The 18,651-nt window shown below is 37.5% G+C and overlaps 3 protein-coding genes, 2 long non-coding RNA genes and 1 pseudogene across 5 annotated transcripts; 2 read left to right on the top strand and 4 right to left on the bottom strand.

The window, feature by feature from the left end:
- Positions 1-312: 312 nt before the first annotated feature.
- On the bottom strand, positions 313-1,997 carry LOC149039020 (uncharacterized; annotated as a pseudogene).
- Positions 1,998-3,582: 1,585 nt separating this feature from the next.
- On the top strand, positions 3,583-10,848 carry LOC149039019 (uncharacterized). The gene is made up of 2 exons (XR_016180491.1): positions 3,583-3,854; positions 9,234-10,848. It is a non-coding gene; the product is annotated as an uncharacterized LOC149039019 (long non-coding RNA).
- LOC113675466 (uncharacterized) lies at positions 6,109-10,093 on the bottom strand. Its single transcript, XM_027192049.2, has 2 exons — positions 9,294-10,093; positions 6,109-8,221 (listed from the first exon to the last, which is right to left on the bottom strand). Exons 1-2 carry the CDS (start codon positions 10,041-10,043, stop codon positions 8,216-8,218), a joined length of 756 nt encoding a protein of 251 aa, XP_027047850.2. The 5' UTR covers positions 10,044-10,093; the 3' UTR covers positions 6,109-8,215.
- A 77-nt stretch (positions 10,849-10,925) lies between the features above and the next one.
- Positions 10,926-11,938, top strand: LOC149039018 (uncharacterized). Its single transcript, XR_016180493.1, has 2 exons — positions 10,926-11,065; positions 11,751-11,938. It is a non-coding gene; the product is annotated as an uncharacterized LOC149039018 (long non-coding RNA).
- Positions 11,939-13,020: 1,082 nt separating this feature from the next.
- LOC113675468 (uncharacterized) lies at positions 13,021-15,535 on the bottom strand. The gene has a single exon (XM_027192051.2). The coding sequence runs from the start codon at positions 14,335-14,337 to the stop codon at positions 13,624-13,626; it is 714 nt and encodes a 237-aa protein (XP_027047852.2). The 5' UTR covers positions 14,338-15,535; the 3' UTR covers positions 13,021-13,623.
- Positions 15,536-16,400: 865 nt separating this feature from the next.
- LOC113675432 (uncharacterized) lies at positions 16,401-18,547 on the bottom strand. The gene is made up of 2 exons (XM_027192001.2): positions 18,325-18,547; positions 16,401-17,803 (listed from the first exon to the last, which is right to left on the bottom strand). The coding sequence occupies exons 1-2, from the start codon at positions 18,419-18,421 to the stop codon at positions 17,289-17,291; spliced, it is 612 nt and encodes a 203-aa protein (XP_027047802.2). The 5' UTR covers positions 18,422-18,547; the 3' UTR covers positions 16,401-17,288.
- Positions 18,548-18,651: the final 104 nt, after the last annotated feature.

The raw sequence follows: 18,651 nt of genomic DNA, 5'->3' as shown, positions 1-18,651 counted from the left end.
TTCTCCTGACAGCAGAAGAGGGATATTTCGTTGTTCTTTTATTCTCACGTCTGATTCCATGTGCATATATTTTTTTACGAGCTTAATTTGTAAAAAGATGCATTCGGGAAGACTTCTGTATGCTTTTTCTGATGTAGGTTCTAAGTAAACGTCTTACTTTCCTGGATTTCTTCAAAATACGTGTAATTCTTGTCTTTAGTATTTTGCTGGGCTCAAGATCACGAACACCATGCGTACGAGGGCGATTAAAATAAACAAATTTGTCGAATCGAGATCTACAGTTACAAACTGTATTATCATATTTCAAGAAAGCGACAAAACTTTTGAGTTTGTAAAACATGTTTCGACAGAAACTTCTGTCATCTTCAGTTAACTACTGTACAAAGCGTTGGAAGTTGAATTATATGGTAAGTAGAACAATGCTAATTATGATGAATAGTGACAACAAGAAGAGAGGTAAAGCATGAAAGTGTGAAAGTTAAAAAGATAGTTTTAGATTTACATGGTGTAATTGTTGATTTAAAGATGGTTGTTCTCTTTGAATATGAATAGCCTCTTTTATCTTATGCTGAAAACCGGTAGAGGCGTGATCTAAAACATGGAAGTTAGCTGCTGAACATAAAGCGCGACAATGCCGAGGATCTTTCAAATGCCTGAAAATGTGAGAGGCCCTGTCACTGACTAAGTGCTCTCTAACAAGTGTGGAAAAATGCCGGCAGGTTTCTCCGACGTAACAGGCATTACAGCAGCACGTACAAACTTGTAAACCACACGTGAACGGAGCTCGTCAGGGACATGGTCTTTCACACCAAACAAGTTACCGACGTTGGAGGAAGAGAAAACCAATTTGATGTCCAAGTCATTGCAATAGCGCTTAATAAAATGGCGGATCTTTTTTTGAGTGATAGCAGAAAAGTGGCCTATGTAGGGTAGCTTAAAGTAGAACGTAGGTGAAGTGATAGTAAGGGAACCCTGGGGAAGGTGATTGTTTTGGGTCCCAGTGATGTAACGGTTTATAATCTTCTCGATTACATGAGCAGGGAGAAGATTATTTTTCAGAACATCAGTAAGTTTGTTAATGTCCTCGTGAAACCCTAACCAGGTGTTATTAATTTTTTAAGCCCTAGCAACGAGTGTCTTAATGAGACCCACTTCGTAACAGTACGAGGTGAAGCTGAAATAATTAGTTAGTAACCCAGTGAAAGTTTTCCTGCGGTAAACCCTAGTTAGAGAGGAATTGAGGTCATGATTGTCAATCAGGACACCTAAAAAGGGTAATTTGTGATTAACCTGCTTTTCCATAGTGAACTTGATGTTAAGGTGCTCAGAGTTGATATGGTCGAAAAATATAGTGGCATCTCGATCTGAGTTAAATAAGCAAAAAGTATCATCCACATACCGGCGATAAAATAAAATTGTAGAGCCATTAAAATTTTTCAACCAGAGTTTTTCGTGATGTCCCATAAAAAGATTAGCTAAGATCGGAGCAAGGGGAGACCGCATGGCTACGCCATCTATTTGATCATAAAAAGAACCATTAAATATGAAATGAGTCTGGGCGGTAGCTGTGGTGAAAAGGCTTCTAAGTTCAGATTTGTTTAACTTAACGTCGGGATTACCCTCAGAAATGTAATTGACTGCTAAGTCAATACACTCCTCAAGTGGTATGTTGGTAAAGAGACTTTCAACATCAAAAGAAACCATAAACTTACTATACATGGATAAAGATTGGATTTCCTGTACAAAAGTGAAAGTGTCAGTGGCACAGTAATCAGTTGGAACGTGAGGCGTTAAAAGATGACATAGGTACTTGGCCAGGTTGTAATTGTATGTAATTGTATATAGTTTCTTCGACCGCATCCAAACAGGTTTTACTACACAGCTTCTATCTTACACACTTTGTCCGTGTTGAAGTCGTCATGGATTTTCTGAAAACACGCACGCAAAATATAAGAACGCAAGAGAGAAATGAAGCAGCTTCCTATCGACTTAGTGTTACAGAACGAACTCTGTACAGTAATTTGATTGGTTTGTTGACAGTTAGATACTCACACGTCAAGGTTTCCACCGGAAAAAAAAAATTGGAAGAGAATGCCGGCGATTTGACCTCTTTACTCAAAACTATCCTTAGATAACGCAATTTTTTGTAGAGATTTGTTTGAAAGCCGCAAATGTTCGACTAATCTCGCCAAATCCTTGAGTGAATTTATGACTTACCCCTTCTTATTTTAAGGAACTAAGTAAGGTCTTGAACCTTGACTGCAAGGAAAATTGTTAAGGTGTGCATGACTTGCTTACAACTTCCAGACATTAAATCGACAAAACACCCTCATTAATAAGCTAGAAATGAGACTCCTGATACAACACAAAGGGGAAAAGTATAAAACAAAAGTCAATGTGCCGAATGGCACCATCCACACAAGTCAAAAAGGCTTATTCTGAAACCATTCTGGCTCTCACGATCTGAAAGCCAATTCTTCTAACTGACGACGATAAATTCTCTGTTAGTCCTGAGAATTTACAATGAAAGCAAGCAAGGAGTGTCGTCATTGATTTTGTATAATCTGCCATGCGATTGGTCTAGTAAACTCCCGCCATCATCCCAACCAAGCCGATGTCTAACTTAAACCGATCGCGACTCGGTCACCCCGCGTTTTCCCGCCTTTCAAGTAGTTAGCTTGTCTCTACTTTAAGTCTCATTCGCTAATGATTCTGATAAAATTGGCCGATGGAGTTACTTTGATTTTGGTTTCTTCAAACAATATCCCTTGTCTGAGAATCTTCTTAGATCCTATCGTCTGTTTATTTGGTACCCAGTCCCTTCACCAATATGTCAACTCGCCGACGCCATTAGACAACTCATCGACAATCATGGTCACTAGAGTTAGGCTGAAAGAGCTCAATCCGAAATTCAGATACAGTCAGCGTTAAGTAAATGACTTCTTCGAACAAAAAGCAAGTGAAAACATAGTTCTTTAACTTCAGTGAAAGTATAATTAGAAAAAAAATGATGCCAGTATTAATTCTCTTATATTTTAAAACACGAAAAAAAGGGGAAAAAATAGGTTCCACTCGTACTCATGTTAATGTCAGTAAGAAAAGAGAAGGATTGCAAAAAGGTTGTTCTCAGTTTTATTTTCGTTCTAGTATTGATGATCACATTGATGATGCCCTGATACGATTAAGTGATACCAATACATTGTTTTACAAGAACTCTCACAAGAAACTCCTTGCTTTACCTTTATTACCCTACCACGAGGTCGACTTTAATTTAAAAAAACCGGGTAACAAAAAGCTTGTGTCGGCGAGTTGACCAAAGGTGTCGGCGAAGTGACCGGCGGGTAACCGTCTATTTGACACCAGTTAATTTTTGTTGCGTGATCTAAGCTCATCTGCATCCATACAGATGAACGTTCAATGTCCTTTACACACCAACTTTGTACGCAAAAGTAACAACTTTCAAACCTGCTCCTCTATACTTTAGGCTACAACAAAATATTTAGTTTAATGCAAATCAGTAGCTTGACAAGAAACAACCTGATTATTCTTTTGAGCAACTGAATAAATTGCAACAGCGGCAACTCCACAGGGGGAAACAAAGGAAAAAACAACAATTGCAACATAAACATAGACACCAGAATGGATGTGGGTATACTCAGGATCACATGCAGAAGAAAATCAGAGAAGAAGAGAAAGCCACAGCGTGGATGGAGGTTAAGGAGTGAGGTGTATAATGCAGCTACCCTCAGAGCTGGCTATCAGTAAAGTGCATGAGGGCTAACATGTCGCACTCTCTGCAAACAAGATAGGAGAAGACAACAATGACAAGGCCACCCAAGAACAAGCTTCACAAGGTATCTGAATCAAACTGCCTTTCTTTTGTGATCTATTTCATCAGTATCTAAAGCAATCTAATGAACAAATTTTTCAATTCAACATCAAATAATTCCCACAAAAAGAATCTCAATGGTGTATTAAAAAACTCTTGGAAAAGAGCAATTATCATTACCAAGAAATCAGAACAATTGGACCTTCAATGAATCTTACACTGAATCCTACAAGTAGGTTTTAGGGGAACCTAACCTCAATTATTTCAGCATTGTGGGAACTGGATACAAAGAGTTATCATAGGAAAAAATTCAGATATAGAAACAGTTGCATAAGGCTCAAAGGTCAGACTACAGAGCTCACAGTAAAAAAATAAGTACTTATGATTGCAACTATTGGAGGCAAGTGGCACAATTTGCACAAAAATTTAAAACAATGTCAGCTACTTTGATTTTCTAATTCCGTGTTTAGTGCCATTTGGAACATACAAAATTAAGTGTTTGTCATTCTTATCATCAAAGAATACTATTTCACTCCCAAGGAAAAGAGAAAGATAATGTGAAAAAAGCCACACTATCCAAAGTAGAGGCAATTATAAATATATTTTATTATTCCTCCCTTTCTGTGTAAATCAAAAAATTTTTTGCAGTAGAACGAATATTTTTCAACTAGTTGACCCAATGAGATATAAGCAATCCTTGCAGCTATGAACACTACTGAACTAGTAGTTGAAATGAGACCTGAAAAAATTTTAGGCCATACAGGATTTGAACCATGACCTCTGCAATACCAGTGCAGCGCTCTACCAACTAAGCTAACAAGCCAACTGGGAGCTGTTCATAATGTTGGATTCAAATAAACCTTCCAAGTGGTGAGTAATTACTGGAAATTGATGAAAATCATATAAGTGCACTGTGGTGAAGAAAAGATATAAGCGATCCTCGCAGCTATTTTTTTTCAGGTCTCATTTCAACTACTAGTTCAGTAGTGTTCATAGCTGTGAGGATCGCTTATATCTCATTTCTTGACCACAGTGCACATATACAATTTTCATATATTTCCAGTAATCATTTGACCCAAATTTGTTTCATTCAAGAAGATTTCCCTCAAGGAAATAAAAAGTTGGAATTCACTTTAAAAATTGGATTCGATTTTGCAGTGCAACTGTTCTATAATATATATCACAAATGACATAAAAATGTGCCAAGTTAAAAGAAAAAATAGTGGCACACAAGACACTACTGTGTGTCATTGATGGAATTATCCTAACAACATTTTGATCTCTTCTGTGATCAATTGCTGTTGGTTGGATATGATAAAAAAAATTAAAAATGCTGTCAATGGTGACATCATCCGTACATCTGTCCCCCAATAGATCATAAGAAAGAACCAATCAAAGTGCATGTTTAATTCAGTTCATCATCTTAACCCTTGAACTCCCCAAGATCTCATTAGTAATTCTCCTTACTGTCTGCAATACAATTCTGGTGATGTTAGTTTGGAGAATTTGGAATTGGAACAACCAATAATCCCCTAATTGATATTTTTCTTCATTCTCATCACTTGTCTGCTTGATATTGTACTTACAGTGTGAGGAGAAATTCTGTCTGGGTCACTAGTGGGACTTAAAGGGTTATGAGGAATGGGCATTGGTGGCAAGGTGAGAGAGGCCACCTAAACCCAAAATCACCACTAAAGGACCTGGGGATGAGTAAGGATATTCTCTGGAACAAATAAGTTTCTAATCAAGATTTTAAGGGTTAAAGCCAAGTGGAACTGAACAAATCAAGTTAGACTTCTGGTCATAAGTAGTATCATATTAGATACAATTATACTTCACAACATCATGAGCTCACTTAACTCTTTAACTCCCAAGATCTCATTAGTAATTCTCCTCACTGTCTGCTTAAAGTTCTTGTGATGTTAGTTTGGAGAATTTGGTATTGGATCAATTTATAATTCCCTAATTGATATTTTTCCTCATTTTCATCACTTTTCAGCATGATATTGTATTGATATTGTTAGGAGAAATTCTGTCTTGGTCGCTCATTGGAGTTAAAGGGTTAAAGAACATAATTCAACTGTGTCACTACATTAAGCACACTGACACAATTTAAGTCTAAGTTTACTTTGTGAACAGGACTTGTGGGTTACTTTTGCAACGTTTCTGTACATTCCTAAACACTAGCAAGTAAAAGGGAATTTTTGTCAACAGAATCCTCCTAAAAAGCTCAAAAGTAAAAGAGAATAAGTTACTCACAGTATTTCTGTCATCAAATCTTTGGATAATTATAAAATATCTTTAGTATTCTAAAAAGTAAAACCAAAAAATTCGTTACATCAGAAATTTAAATATCTTTCAGCAATTACCCCCTATTTACTTGTAAGACATTTTTTACATTTCCTTTGAGTTGTGGCGTATTTTAATAAACCTCCTGGATAAAACATTCAGGAATACTGAACACCAAATTGTCTAGAAGTTGTTTTTCATTCAACTGCTTTCATCACATGCATTCCTTAGAAACAATTAATTCAAGCATAGCCAACCTGTTAAACTGTCCAAATAACCCTACAAAATCACGAGGTATTTGTACATGAGTAGTGCGTTATTTGTACTCAACTTAATGCAGTTGGAAAATAAAAATAATTACGATATTCTCTACTCAGTAAAGGTAATACTGTTTCTGATTTAACATAAACCTAAATCCTGTTGGTCCCAGAGTTCCACTGTATTCTTTTTATATGCCATAAAATAAGGTTTGGTTGAATCAGACCAGTTGTTCTCCATTAGATAAATTATTATTTTCTTTACTCAATGATTTACATCTAAATCTCTTTGTCAGAGGTGTCATCAAATCCTAACATACACTTAAATGTAATCAACAATATAAAATCAAGAAGAAGAAAATAAGCTTAATTGTATTCATTTGGTAAACATTTGGGAAAATTTTACAATATGCTCATTAAATGTGAAGCAGATTTAGAAAATTAATCTCAGTACTGACATGTACATTAATGCAAATTCAGACAGGTTTTCTGGTATGACACTTAACTTGGTTCAAGAGGGGGGCATTGGAATTTTTGGTTAACAGTTTGGGTAACAGTTTCTCTTCGATCTGAGCGGCAATTACACGCCTCCACTGATCTCAAATTGCTGTTAAATGCAAATGTTAACAAGAGGAATGCATGACAAACCAATTAAAATATCGCAGGGATCCCTAGGTAGTCTACATGTAGCCATACCCACTCCCTCCCCCAAGGTGAGGGGGAGTGGAGGGTAAGGGTACACACAATAGGATACAGCTATGCACGGAATATTGCCAGAGTTTCTTTATCAACGCCACCTCGAAGTTAGTAACCAAGTTACAGGCCACATATGACTGATTGATTCAACATTCCTATAGAATCTCCAAACTTTCAGGTCTTACTTCACAAATGGAAATGTTAGATTAGGGATTTTCTATGAAACTTTCCAGAGCAGCTATAGCTTTTAGCAACTGCAAAATTGCAATCCTATAGAGGACTTTTGTGCAAATTTCCTTAATTTAACTAGGCTCCATTTCCAGCTGCTGAGTCCATAGAGACCATGCTCGAGGTTCTCAATAGAGCAGCTGTTAATTTAAACAGATACTAGAAGATACAAATGCCAAGTCCATGGCATTCATAAATCCTGCAATGAAATTAGTATAGCTAACTCTGTATGCTCCACTTGTCACCATTGTATCAGATCCATCAGGGTTTTAATAATTGGGAAGTGAAAATGTATTGGTTTTGACAGTTTTGCATGCAGTTTTCAGTTTTGATCAAATTTTTTTTTTCGCTTTTTGGTTTTGGATGATTTTTTTCCACAGTTTTGCAGATTTTAATAAGCCCCAATGCCCCTCTCATTCAACTATAAGAGTGAAAATGATATGTTAAATTATTTTACAATCATTTACCCTGAAAAGCACATATTCTGAACACAATCAGTGTTGAGATTTTCTTCTGTATTTTAAATAAAGCTTTTTGAAGTATCAAAGGAGGATCAAAATTAATGGAAACTTAATAGTGAAACAGATTTCTATCCAATATCTCCAACACTCAGTGTACAACACCTCAGCCTCCCAAGCTAAATAAATAAATATCAGAAACTTATAAAAGCTTTGCAAAATTATGTAGAAGTGAAGAAATCAGTAATTTCATCTCAAAAGCCAAATTTCAAAGGTTCAACATCATATGCTGCTAAAAAGAAAGGTAACATACATGTTTAAGAATTAAAAATAACTGAACAGATAATTTGAGGAAGTAGATCTGTATAGTATCCACAGAAGTGGAGTTGTAAAAATAAGAATCTTCAGAAGATGATGTTGTCTTACAAAAACTTTTCCCAAAGCTTGATGCAGAGTTGCTATACCTATAAAGAAAACAGTTGATCTTAATTTCAACCCAAGAAAACTAAATAAATTATAAAATCACACAATATCTAAAGAGTAATTCTTCCCTTTTATTGCTTCACATTTCCTTGTGAATTAGTTGAAAGAGAATTTGGTTAACCCTTTACCTCTCAGAAGTGATTAACATGTCACATCTCCCTATAATATCTATGCATTATCCAGCAAACAGGTATTGAGAATACTCAAACTCATCAGGTAGAAGATATTACCTTGATCAAACACCAAATTCTTGTAAAAATTATCAAGGAAATGTGTAGCAGCTAGAGGGGACAATTAACAATCAAATCTTGGGAGTTAATGGTAAACACTGTAGATCTACATCAAAGTAGCTGATAGGATTGTCTTGTGCACTTCAACTCTTTCAATTCCAAGAGTAACCAAAAAGGTCATAGGTAAAACTATTGCACATTTCAAATAAACAAATCAACACATATTATCCACCAAGTCATGAGATCAGTTACTAATAATTTACCCATGAATTTTTGAGATAGCTTTCAATAATTAACATATAAAAATAATCATTTAAACCCTGCATATATCATTGTGCCTTCTATATCTAACCAAAGCAAAAATATTCTTAACGATTTTTTAGTTTTGAAAGTGCAAAAAAACGTTTTAAACCCAGCTAAATAGTTTGTTGCCTTTTATACAATGAATCAACTATCTTCTGTACAACATCTTTGTGTTGCCTAGAAACTACATTTCTTTCAACCAGAAAGGAGAAATTTTTATGTATATTAATTACAATAATATCAAATTCCCTGCACATAGGGGGATACAAATAAACAAATATATCGGGCACACTATATTTCATTAATAAAGAAGTAAGTTTCTAAAGAAACTGCGGTGCTACATCGGCGTGAGAGTAGCTTTGAAACTCTTAATGGTGACCAATTTACGCAATCAACTCAGTTGATAATACCAAATTACCTTCGTAGACCCATTTACATAACTAAAAATTTTCTTTCTTAGATTAAGAAGAAATGCACAGCGGTTCTAACGGAGAATTGCTGAACAGATCTTAAGATTTACCTGTTCTTCGTCGCAAACTCTCGCAGCACTTCCATCGACTAGATCATCATAAGGTGGCGGTGATGAAGATTCCACGTCCAAACTACTGTCAAGCGTGACTGCATCATAAGCAGGAGGCGGTATTTGAGGACGAGAAAAGCCAATAATTGGATTTAATGTCGGACTGGTTCTGTTCAACGCAAACGTTTCAACTCCGTTACGTGAAGGTGAAAATAAATTTACACCATGGCCCACCTGGGTAGACGCAGAATAAACTCCTCGGGAAAATCTTTGTCTCCTACGTTTTTTGTAACAGCGATACGAACCATAACTAACAGCGACAACAAAGATCAAGACACCGAAAACGGTTCCAACTATGACGAATATGCGTTGATCAAAATGAAAGCTTACTTGAACATTCTCTGAATTTTCAGGAGTAACGGGTCGCGGAGCTGGCTTGCATTGACCAGATTCGCATTCTTCATCTTCAGGACAGTCTGTATTATAGCTACAAAACGCTGGAAAAGGGATATCCGGATTCTCACAGCGATTACGATAACAAATCTTTCCACCATTGCAAGTATCGTCCGAGATGCAAGCATCGGGACAATTCCACCATGGTTTGCAAGCACTTGAACAACAAATGATCCCTGCCGACGAGTTTTTTTGATCACATTCAAAGTTTTCAGTACAAGCAAGGGCAAATAGTTCCAGTTTGAGAAGGCTCTGGAGAAATGCCAAACAAGTTATAACACTGAAACCAGAGTACATGGCGCTTTAGTACAATGTACAACACTCGCACAACCCTGGATGCTATCGTTAGCTTCCCGTCGGGATCTGGTGCGAGTAGGCCTAGAACCCATGCCTAACACTTGACAGATAAATTTACCGCGGATCATCGAATCTCCTCTCGACAGCGAAACAGTAAAGTTTTCGATTCCGCGGCAATACACCCGGAGACGGTACGAAGGAAGGGTACGCCACACTATTTTTGAAGATTATTGATTAAAATTTTATATCCTTTTCCTTCAAACTCATTGTGTCATTGCAATTGTGGTAAATAACCATGGTGTAGGTGATTAGAGACATCGTGTAGACTCTTACGTTTTGGGGAAGCCTCTTGTTGCATAACCTTCATACAATTATGTCACATCTTATGCTTGTCATCCCAACTTGAGAATCGAACACCAAAAAATTACTCATTCTATATAGGGGTGCATTTCTGTGAAATCTCTCGCTGAACGAATGCTGTACCGCAGTTAGTTTAGGGAGCTTCTTCAAAATGACTCAAAAGTTAAACTTGATCACGAACATGACTTTTCCAACGTCCGCTGCCAGAGCTAGTGCGTCATGGGACGTTTTTTGCTTATTGATATTGTTAATTAATCAAATCATGATTACTATTACCAAGAGTTTGTAATCTCTTGTTACAATACTTATTATTATTATTATTATTATTATTATTATTATTATTATTATTATTATTGCTTCATGCATTGATCAGATAGGATCTTAAGTTGTAAAATATTTGCATTTTCACAAAAATGTAGGTTTTTCAAAAACCTACCCATGTGTGCATCAGATGTTATTTCTTTTTAATTATGGTTTATTACATCACGATCCCACAAGCTGCGAAGCTTCAACCCCATCGTGTGTAAATTAAGGTTTCACTCACTTACTTACACGGATCGATCAGTTTTATTTACGAGTTTCGATGCATCAAAAATACGAACTAGAGGGTTTATTGGTGCATGGCAACGAGTGGACAAAAAATCATTCAAGCACTTTCCATGGTATGATGCTTTTATTGCACACACACTAAGATTTTTTCCTACAGAACGACACACTTGAAAGATTGGAAGCAATTAATATTATAAACACCACCAAACCCGAAAGGTGTCGCGATATTTAGTCTCAGTTGACAACTATATATATTTTGTATTTTGTTATTTGTTTTTACACTAATTTGCCAACGGGGATTCTTTACTTTTGAAAACGAAACATAGATAATTCATATTTTTAAAATTCAATTAATGAATGGCATCTCGAATCGCAGATGCTTACAATTATGACGTATGAAAACTTGCAAATAAAATTGGACAACCTCGGCTAGGCAAACCTGCGAGTTTTCTCAAACGCTAAATCATTGATGATACTAGCTTCATAGTTTTTTTTTCTGTTTGAGATATCGTTCAAAGCTGACAATCACTCCCCGTAATGGTGTGGGGTTGTAGTCATCTCCATCTTTGGTCCTAACAGTGAGCACGCACTTGCTCAGCAATTCATTGAGTTGAGCTGGAGGTATTTCTTCAACGTTCCTGAGCTCTACCTTCCCTTTCAATAAAGGTTTTTAGCGGGCATACGTCCCTGTTGGTCTTTCCTCTTGTGTTTTTGTTTTCTTGCTCATCTATGAAGTCATTTCTTGTTCTTTTAAGACGAGAAAATCTTGGCATCTCTTCTTCCATTTTGTTTTTTCAGGAAGCCGAGCGCTAGTTGTCCTCTACTGTGAAGAACTATCATTCGTGTCTTTGATTGGACGAACGATGTATTTTCATAGTTGCTCGCTGTTCTGATTGGTTGGTTGGATATTTCGTACGAATTTTACGCGGGCTTTTTATTGATGTGTAAATCTCAGTATGTATGAAATAAAACCTATTTCAACCATGTCAATGGTGATGGCGAATATGACTAATCCGTTTGTAAGCATCCTTCATGACTCAAGAAACTGCAAGTAGACGTGATTATGGCAAATCGTGAGTCCACGGATCATTCCGCTACACGCGCGCGAACTAACCCAGACACTATATAAATTTGGAGTGCATCTAGAAACCCACGCATTAATTTTGGCAAAAACATTCGGGAGAAACGTGCGCGACTAAACACGGATTGGTAACTCTCCAAGTTGGGCCATAATAAGCAGCATGGCATCACGCAAGCTGAAATACTGTGTTTAGTCGGATCAATTATTTAATTGGGACTCTTGAGATCTGAAAAACTCATTCACAGCCTTCGCCTCCTAGTTTGCCGGCCTGAGCAAACTGAAAACTGAAGATTTTCTGTGGTTCTGTGGTTAGCAGACTCTTAAACCAAGATTAACGCCAAAAGACATCTTTCCTCTTCTAACCGGCTCTAAATACGATTATACATTTCTGGAGTGTTTTTAGAGCTACATTGTTTACGTTTTGTCACAACAGTGCCAAATAATCACTAGATATTTTTTAAAATGCTCAAGATGAAAATTTTTTTCATTGTCATACAAATATAATTTTGAGAAATTTATGACTTCATCTGTGGCATACTGAGCCAAGCTTCATGGCGTAATATGTACTTATATTAGAGGTGAAATATTGGCCCCTTACGAGCGAATATAGAAATACATTTCTGAAAAACAACTAAATTTTTTCTAAAGCGATGCTTTTAATTTAAATCGGTCGTAACCAGCAATCTACTGAACTCAAACAGGGATCTAAGCTCCGGTTACCGAGTTTCGAATTTATTACTTGTATGCAGATTCTGGAGTCTGCCTTTGAAGAAATCGTACACGCTTTCGTCGTTATAATACTTTTCTTTTATAACCTGATTTGATCAAGTTGTAAGGCATTTTCATTTTCTTTTTAGGACACCTGTATTATTATTGAAATGGAAACTCTAATCTGTTGGCGCGTCCGTGATAAATTATTCCCAATTTCTCTTTCATTATTTTCCTTTCTGTAACAGCTGATGGTATAAGCAACAAAACTTGGCAGTCTTGGCATGTTCACCAATTTATTTATCTATACTAGTTTATAATCTTTTCCGAGGCTGCGTGCGATAACGCTGAACTTATCAGTCGCCTAATTCATTATCATGTCAAAAGAAAGTTCTAGTTTGTAAACCAAATGAAAATATAAAAATAGATGAAGATTAATGATTTTGACAAGTTTCACTTCTGTGTTGCGCTAAACGGCCGACTCTTACTTCAAATGATAACCGCAGGTTTAAATCGCAGATTTAAGAGCTTCGTGGTTTGGAAATTGATTAAAAAACACGGCATAATAACATGCAATATCTACCTTTGCGTACGTTGATTTTTATCGAAACCATCCTCGAGAACCACAGGCACAAAAAAAAAAGCTGCGTTATTAACCAACAGTGTGAGTTTTAATCAATAACGTGCTAATTCGCACGGAAATATGATTGTTACGAGCTTTTCATGCCTGAAACTCTAGATTTTCTCGGTTTATTGCTTTCCATCGACGTTAATCGCGTTTCGCCGTTGAAGGCAACTAATCAAGTGAGTTTTCAGCTCTTTTTGACGGCGCAATAATTATTTCCACCAGCCAGGTAAACACAGCTGTTTTCACGTCGTTTTCTAAGCCTTCTCTGCTTCGTCGTCTTCTTCGTCTTCCTCGCGAATTGGAGCCAAAGCAGGTCCGCCGGTTATAATAGAAATTAAAGCTTCGTCTTCTGCATCAAGTTCTTTTGAATCTTTCCCTTCTTTGACCGGGAAAGCCTCACTTTCAGCACCTACCAAAGCGCTTTTTGCCGCGCTATCGGCGTCTTCGCCAAGGTGGTGAACTCTCTTTAATTTGCCTTTGGCAACTCGTGTTCTCATAGAATGCCTTTCACTTTTCATTCTGCTCAAACAACAGCAGAAAAGGCAAGAGAATATGAGCACGCCGATGATTGTTACAATTGCCAATAGTGCCGGGTTCAATTTTGAGGGTTTATTATTTGTTACGCAGCTTCCGTTGCGACATTTCGCAGGTTTCGAACATTCAAAATCTGTTACATAAAGCCAACTTGACTCAAAATCGTTATGAGACATTGATCTGTTGAAACAAGGTAACGACCGAAGACACTCACAGAATCCACTGATGTATCCGAGGTTGTCTGCCAAGTTATCGCAATCCGCCTGTTCTTGACACTCAATTTTGCAAACTCCGACGCAAACGTTACCGCAACATGTTTGCGAGTTAGGGCATTTGTGGTCTTCGGAACAGGTAGGCAATGAATCCAGTGCAACTTCACATACCATCGACAGCAGGACTTGGAAAAAGACTGTCACTTTAATACACCTCTTCATGTTGCGAGATCAAACTGCTCTGTTTTGGTCCCCCCATAAAGATGGTGAAGTTATTCGTTTTGGTAAACACACTCGGAACTTTGCTCATTTACACACTACCTCGACAAGTGGTAACAATGCCACGAGCACGACTCGCAGGTGTTAATAACAGGAAATAATAGATATGCAAATATAATGTGCTTATCAATCAGCGCTGTTCTACTGTTGTTATCTCAAAATGGGTTTCGGAAGCACGATGTCACCTTAAATAATAACTTCTAATCGGCGATATTCGCCAATCTCAGGATGACTTTACACATGTCTGTCCGAGGCACTGCGGACGCCAAATGGATGGAAAACCGCATTTGTATCGGGAATTGATAATTCAAGACAGATCCGTCGAAGCGTTCAATTCGCGCTCAATAGATTTGCGTTTGATGGATGCCAACTTGACAAGTGATTAAGTCAGAAGGTTTCAAATGACGTGTACGGGCACGTATTGCTGGGGAGAATCACGCACTTCCCATTGTAAAGTATAAGCATATTTCTCTAATTTCTGTTTGCCTTGGCTACGCTATCTCGTTCCGCTTGAAACAACTGTTTTGTTCGCACCGACCACAACAAACTCAATATTCCCGCCTACTTGGTTTCCACTCGGTAAAGAAACAGTATTGGACGATGAAAAGCGACTTTAGGCCAAACATCGATGGATTTTTTGGCTACTAACTCTAAAATCGCTGGTCCGACTTTCTGCTTAGAGCCTACAACCTATAATTTCATCCACGCTATATCCTTACCTTCGGTTTGAAATTCTAAAGAAACGTTTGACTGAACGAACAAGATGAAATTTCAAAAGTCCATACGTTTCAAAGCAGTACCCAAATCAGGTCTATTCAGCAAGGCATTTCTCGTTAAGCTCTTAAGCTTAATTGGAAAGTTCGTTTTCATTCAAGCAATAGGCTTCAGCATTTGAGGAAAACTCTTTTCCACCTTGTGGCAAATTAAAAGAAAAATAATTGCGAAGACAATACAATTTCTAACAATATAATGCATAATTTGTAAGTGTTCTGTGGTGCGTGTTCTTTGTTTATATTTTCGATCGCTAAGCAAATGTTTAGAAATGAGGTTCAGTGCATGTCTTAATAGCTAAAACTAGCGGAGAGTGTCAAAACAAATGGACAATAATGCCGATGTTTTGAGGAAATTATAAATTTAGCTTTGTCTCCATGTGTTTATTTATTTTCTTTTTTATTAAATCGACTTGGCCGCAGGGTTAACCGGCTCTGTAACAATCATAATTAGTTTTCATACAACAGCTGGTCGTGCTTACAGTTTGTGTTTTTCCAGATTTTTGGGCCACTTCACATCTCCAGTTTTGGTCATAAACACCACCTCATCTCGGCATCATGAACAAACATTTGTTGGTATTTTTAACGTGTGCTCCAGGGCAGACTTGTCAGATTTTTCTTTATCACTAATCGGCTTCGCCGCGGCTGACAAAGGAAAAAAATTTGCATACATTTTTTTGGGGTCAACCATTAGGTTGAGAGGATCAAAGAAGATAACATAGCCAGACAAATGTTCCCCCGTTGTCTAGTCAATGCTAAGAGTTGGACCATAGTTAGTCGGTCACACTTTGCACGAAGAATGACACAGCGTTTGTCTAATTCCATAGCGGACTGAAAATAATAAACAACTCGAGAAGTTCCACAAGTACTTTTCTTTTTTCAATTCGACATGGGAAAAACAGTGGAGGATTACTACCACTAAATTCACATTTTTAGCACCTAAGAAAGGACTTCAAACAAAGATTCATCGCCCTAGGGTTGGATTTCACAGACTCCCTACTGTGATCCAACGCATGGTTGACATCTTCCCTTTCCACAAGATTTAATCGAAGTCAGATTTTATAATTATTCATTATTTTAAAATAATGCCAATAATAGTGTCACTTGTCGATAAAATAGCCATAAAGTTGAACAAGAATATTAAATGGTCAGGTACTGAATTGCACAAAAGCTAAGAGAAACAGACTAAACTCGTTATTCAGACATTTTCCCTTTCCACTAAATTTTATCACGTAGTTAGGTTCAATACTTGTTTATTAATTGTGTCACTGGCCGATAAAATGGCTGTGAAGTTGATATAGAATATTTAACGGTCACGTACAGGATTTCTTAAATAACAGACCAAAACCCGTTACTTTTACTCCCATAGATGGGAAAGTGGTGTGTTTCATAAGTTACGCGTGCAGAGCTCACAGTGGACTCCATGAGCTAAATTTTGTATTTTTCTAGTCAAATAAAAGAAGACAGGCCATTACCGAAGTGAAAACAACTCCAGGGTTTTGCGTTTCGTTTGTTTGACTCTCTTTCCTCGTTCGCACTATAAGATTAATTCAAAGAAGACAGGCTGCTGACTATTGTGGGATTCATAGTTCCTCTTCTTGGGGCAGTTTATGCGTTTGCTCCCTTCACCTTGAAGAATCTGGTTGAAAACTGTCAATGTAAAAAAAAAAAAAAAAAAGCTAGAAATTTATCGTTCGCTGAAAGATCTAATTGTTTAAGGCAATTTCACATATACAGAACAGCAAGATATCTCTTGAGAACAGCTATAAACAAAGAACATAAGGCAGCCACGTCTCGTCCCTAATGATATCTTGGATTAGTACAGTAATATGCATCCTATCTTCTGCTCTTCATTTTGAGAGAAACGCAGTAACCAGCGCCAGTGACAAAACCGCAGTGAACAGTAAGGCTACTCTCGTCGACTGTTTTCAGGTCGAATTCAAATTCAGAGAGTTAATTTTTGCCGAGGGAAGGATACCTCCAGAAAATCCCGAAGAAAATCGTCTGCCAGGGTAAACACGCGAACCAACTAAAACCTCGAATCATATGTTTCGTCAAGCACGAGATTCAAATGCCCAAGGAAGCCCAAGGAGTGTTGGAGAAAAGGATTTTAGTTCCCAATCGTTATTTGGGAGTGCCAACATAGATCTCCATGACCACAAGCCGTTGCTTGTTCGCGGGTTCGTGGATAACAGTCTCCGGTGAAGCCCTCATGACTTCTTCGTAGCTTGGTGGAGGTGCTTCAGTTTCATGTCCAACTTCACTGTATGACTGTGGGCCACTAATTGTGACAAGAGAAGAGATTTGATGTGTGCGCGATTCTACGCGTTCCGGCTGTTCGTTCACTGAGCTCATTCCCTCACTTCGAACATTCCTATTTTGCTGGACGCTTCTTGCTGTGGAACTTATATCCATGGTGACAATCGAAAGCGTAGTGTTAACGTTATCATTTCTTTCATTTCGTCGTTGCCTCGCGCAACAACAAATGAGAAATATCAGGGCTGCGATAGCTCCAATCACATTGAGTATAGTGTTATTTGACAACGAGATCTTGGAGGAATCATTGCTTGTGTCAAATCGAATGCAATACCCATCTTGACAGATGTGTCCACTTGGACAATGTGAATTATGGTAACATTCTGTTTCGAAGAAAGAACATTGTAGTTACACACTCATTTAATGTAGACAGCTTAAGGGATCTGAGACATGACTACTGAGCTATCCATTCATCTGGGAAGTGGCCAATGCAATGATACCCGTTATTAGAGAAACCAATGAAGGGAATGAAACAACATCATACACTTGAGCTGCGACATAAAGATCTTGATAAAAGAGATATGATTGCATTTACGACAACAATTGCAGTATAGTTGTGGGACTATGAATAAAGCCTTTAAAAAAAAATTCAGGTTTGAATGGGAGTCGAACCTTTGACGGGCTTGATGGACCTTCAAATCAAACTTAACAGAAGCTGGTTCTTATGTAATATCTCATTTTTATGTACTATCCCACATCATTTGGTGCATAATTTTTCGACGTGTCACTTGTGTTTAATAGAGGACAATCGTAGATTAGAAGACACAAACGCTAAAACGTGGATCATTCAATGATCCACGTTGTTGTCAGTCTCTGTTTTACTGATTACAGCAGAAAGACTCACCATAACAGCCCTCGTCGTAACTACACGCTAAGGTGGCGTACTTGTTCATAAGACAGTACAAAATCTGGCAAACAAGAACTCTTCTTTCCATTCTCATGTACAGTTAGGGTATATTCTAGATCAGTGTTTCCTCAGAGCAAAATAGAATCTGTTTTCTCGCCGTTTCGGTATCTGATCTTATGCAGACTGTGGTCATATTTTAGGGAGTATTTTTCAGATATTCGTTTTTCAGCTGATGCACTTCTGAATATTGGTTTTCAGAATCAAAGATACCAACGCATGCTGTTGTATGGTTTTTAATCAAAGGGGAAGTAAATTAATTCTGGG

Source organism: Pocillopora damicornis, chromosome 10 (assembly GCF_964200805.1).
Source record: "Pocillopora damicornis chromosome 10, jaPocDami1.2, whole genome shotgun sequence".
NCBI classification, from domain to species: Eukaryota; Metazoa; Cnidaria; class Anthozoa; order Scleractinia; family Pocilloporidae; genus Pocillopora; species Pocillopora damicornis.
This window is presented reverse-complemented; position numbering and strand designations above follow the sequence as displayed.

Bases quoted from the DNA above. Each gene is read 5' to 3' on its own strand.
- LOC113675466 (XM_027192049.2), bottom strand. From the start codon at position 10,043: ATGTACTCTGGTTTCAGTGTTATAACTTGTTTGGCATTTCTCCAGAGC.
- LOC113675468 (XM_027192051.2), bottom strand. From the start codon at position 14,337: ATGAAGAGGTGTATTAAAGTGACAGTCTTTTTCCAAGTCCTGCTGTCG.
- LOC113675432 (XM_027192001.2), bottom strand. From the start codon at position 18,421: ATGAGAATGGAAAGAAGAGTTCTTGTTTGCCAGATTTTGTACTGTCTT. The intron at 17,804-18,324 runs GTGAGTCTTTCT...TCTTCGAAACAG, and splicing joins TTACGACGAGGGCTGTTATG to AATGTTACCATAATTCACAT.